The sequence below is a fragment of the Cryptomeria japonica genome, chromosome 2, assembly GCF_030272615.1.
Source record: "Cryptomeria japonica chromosome 2, Sugi_1.0, whole genome shotgun sequence".
Taxonomy (NCBI): Eukaryota; Viridiplantae; Streptophyta; class Pinopsida; order Cupressales; family Cupressaceae; genus Cryptomeria; species Cryptomeria japonica.
This window is the reverse complement of record NC_081406.1, coordinates 55,110,287-55,112,510: the sequence shown is the minus strand read 5'-3', so window position 1 is coordinate 55,112,510 and position 2,224 is coordinate 55,110,287. Positions and strand designations below refer to the sequence as shown.

The window sequence follows — 2,224 nt, the reverse complement described above, 5'->3', positions numbered from 1 at the left end:
TTATCTTAAAGACTATTACATTATAAAGTTGATTTTTCATTACATTTTACATATCGACAAAGAAAGTATTAATTGATTTATTTACAATATAATATAAAAATGACAAGTGTCTTGAATGTTTATTATCAATATTATGATGATGTGACTAACAAAAAGTCATATTATGATTAAATATTATATTAATTACTATTATCTCTTATTTAAATAAAATTAACAAATGTCTAAAATATTTGTTATTAATTTACTTTGTTTTATATTTTGTCAATATCCTTCATTAATTATATACTATTATAACTCACTTTGTTTTATGTTATGTCAATATCCTCCATCGTATGTTACGAGGAGCGGTCATGGCATTATATTTGACTGAACATGGCAGGTAACCAAGAATCTCACCCAAATCCAATGTAAGTTTAAAATAGTCGGCATTTTCAGTTGACTACGACATGGTGGACTAAAAGTAATTGTTTGTGTTATGCACATCACCGACGGCTATTTAAAATCAACATCATCCAGAATTTACGCCACTCTACCTTGTTTTATCTGTTTATTCGTTTATCCCGCTTTAATTATACAAAATTGCGTAGAAATTTGACCATCTTAAATACTTTGATGACTTCGTCAAGGAAAAACGCACAAAAGGAAAAAAACAGGCAGGTGAGACGATACGAAGTTTCAATATATTTGTTTAATATGGAATTAGAGGCTGCAAATTAGAAGTTTAGAAGAGACGCGGAAATGGTGAGGTCATTTCTGCAATTTATTTAAAGTCGAAAGAGACACCTTCTTTCCTCTCTTCACATCGATTTTGCAGTAGCGACATTAGCATCTTCAGACGGCCGTTGTATATTATAATTTTCAAAGGGGCATTGCCCTTTAAATACAAGATGATCACGCATACAACCTTCATTGCACTTTTTCTTTTCTTCTCCCCTCTTTGCAACTCTTTTGATATCTGCAATTTCCTTTCTTGTTTTGTTTGGCGAAGAACAAGTAATATATTGATAGCTATGGAGGTAATGAGAGCTTCATCTGTAGTTAAGTCCAATGCTTGGGGCTTGTTGAGCTTCCAAACCCAAAAGAAAAAGTTGGGTCTGAGGAAAAAGTATATGGAGAGCTGTATCAAAGCAAGGTATGGAGATTATGACTGTAGCGAAGGGCCTAGCTTGGTAGACGCAAATATATCTATTCTGAGAAGGCGAGTATACGAGCTCAAGTTGCAGGAAAGCTGTCACAACCCTCCTCAGGAATGGATGGAATGGGAGGAAAACATTCGCTCTGATTATTACTCCACTATTTCTCAAGCAACCGGGATTTTGCAGTGGTGTTTAATGAGTACTAGGCCCAGCGTTGCTTTGGTTGCTTTGAGTTTGGTGCTAATGGGCGTGGGCACCTCACTCACTGTCGATTTGCTTATGGCATGGAGTAATGTGGATATGTTTCTCCACAATTTATGATATTGGGTTTCTTTCTGTGAATGTGTATATGGAATTTAGGGAGCGAGATGTCTTATTATTTGGATTTTTTCATATTTTTAAGCTACGTTGAGCTTGCAATTAGAGCTCCATTAGAATTCTTTTGACACACTATATAATTAATTGACTAAAGTCTTGCCAAGAAGTTTTTATTATGAGCATTTGTTAATCATTTATATGTTTATTAAACTGACTGGATCGGAAATATATTTCAGTTTTGAATGAATTTCGAACTTAATTGTAAAGTAAGTTTCATACCATAGTATGGATTGCTTTGCACACCGTCTCGTAGAGCAACAGATATTTAGGGAATTATATTGAGTCATTTGTTCTCCTTCAAAAAGCAGGTCAACCATCTATGGCTTATGTTCATTGCACTTGCTCAACATCAGAACGGCTTAAATCAGGTCAGCCTTAAATCTCATATACTAAGCAACATACATTAATCAATTTTAAATGTTTAACAATTTTAAGTCTAGAAGTTTATTCTTAGTGTAGCAACATACATTAAGCCTAGAAAATGTCAATCAACTCTTGAGTATTTAACACTTTTAAGTCTAGAAGTTTAAGCTTAGTGTCTGTGATTTAAGAGAATGGCTTAAATCACAAACACTAAATTTATACTTCTAAAAAAAAAGTGTTAAATACTCAGAGTTGCTGACATGGCCTCAACAACCATTAATAATATTAAAATCTTTGAATAAGAATTTTTTTTTTTTAAAAATGGTTAAACTTGAAGTCGTTTCGAA

The 2,224-nt window shown here is 33.0% G+C and overlaps 1 protein-coding gene across 1 annotated transcript; it reads left to right on the top strand.

Annotated features, from left to right (window-relative positions):
- The first annotated feature begins 1,010 nt into the window (after positions 1-1,010).
- LOC131073695 (uncharacterized) lies at positions 1,011-1,457 on the top strand. Its single transcript, XM_058010196.2, has one exon. The coding sequence runs from the start codon at positions 1,011-1,013 to the stop codon at positions 1,455-1,457; it is 447 nt and encodes a 148-aa protein (XP_057866179.2).
- Positions 1,458-2,224: the final 767 nt, after the last annotated feature.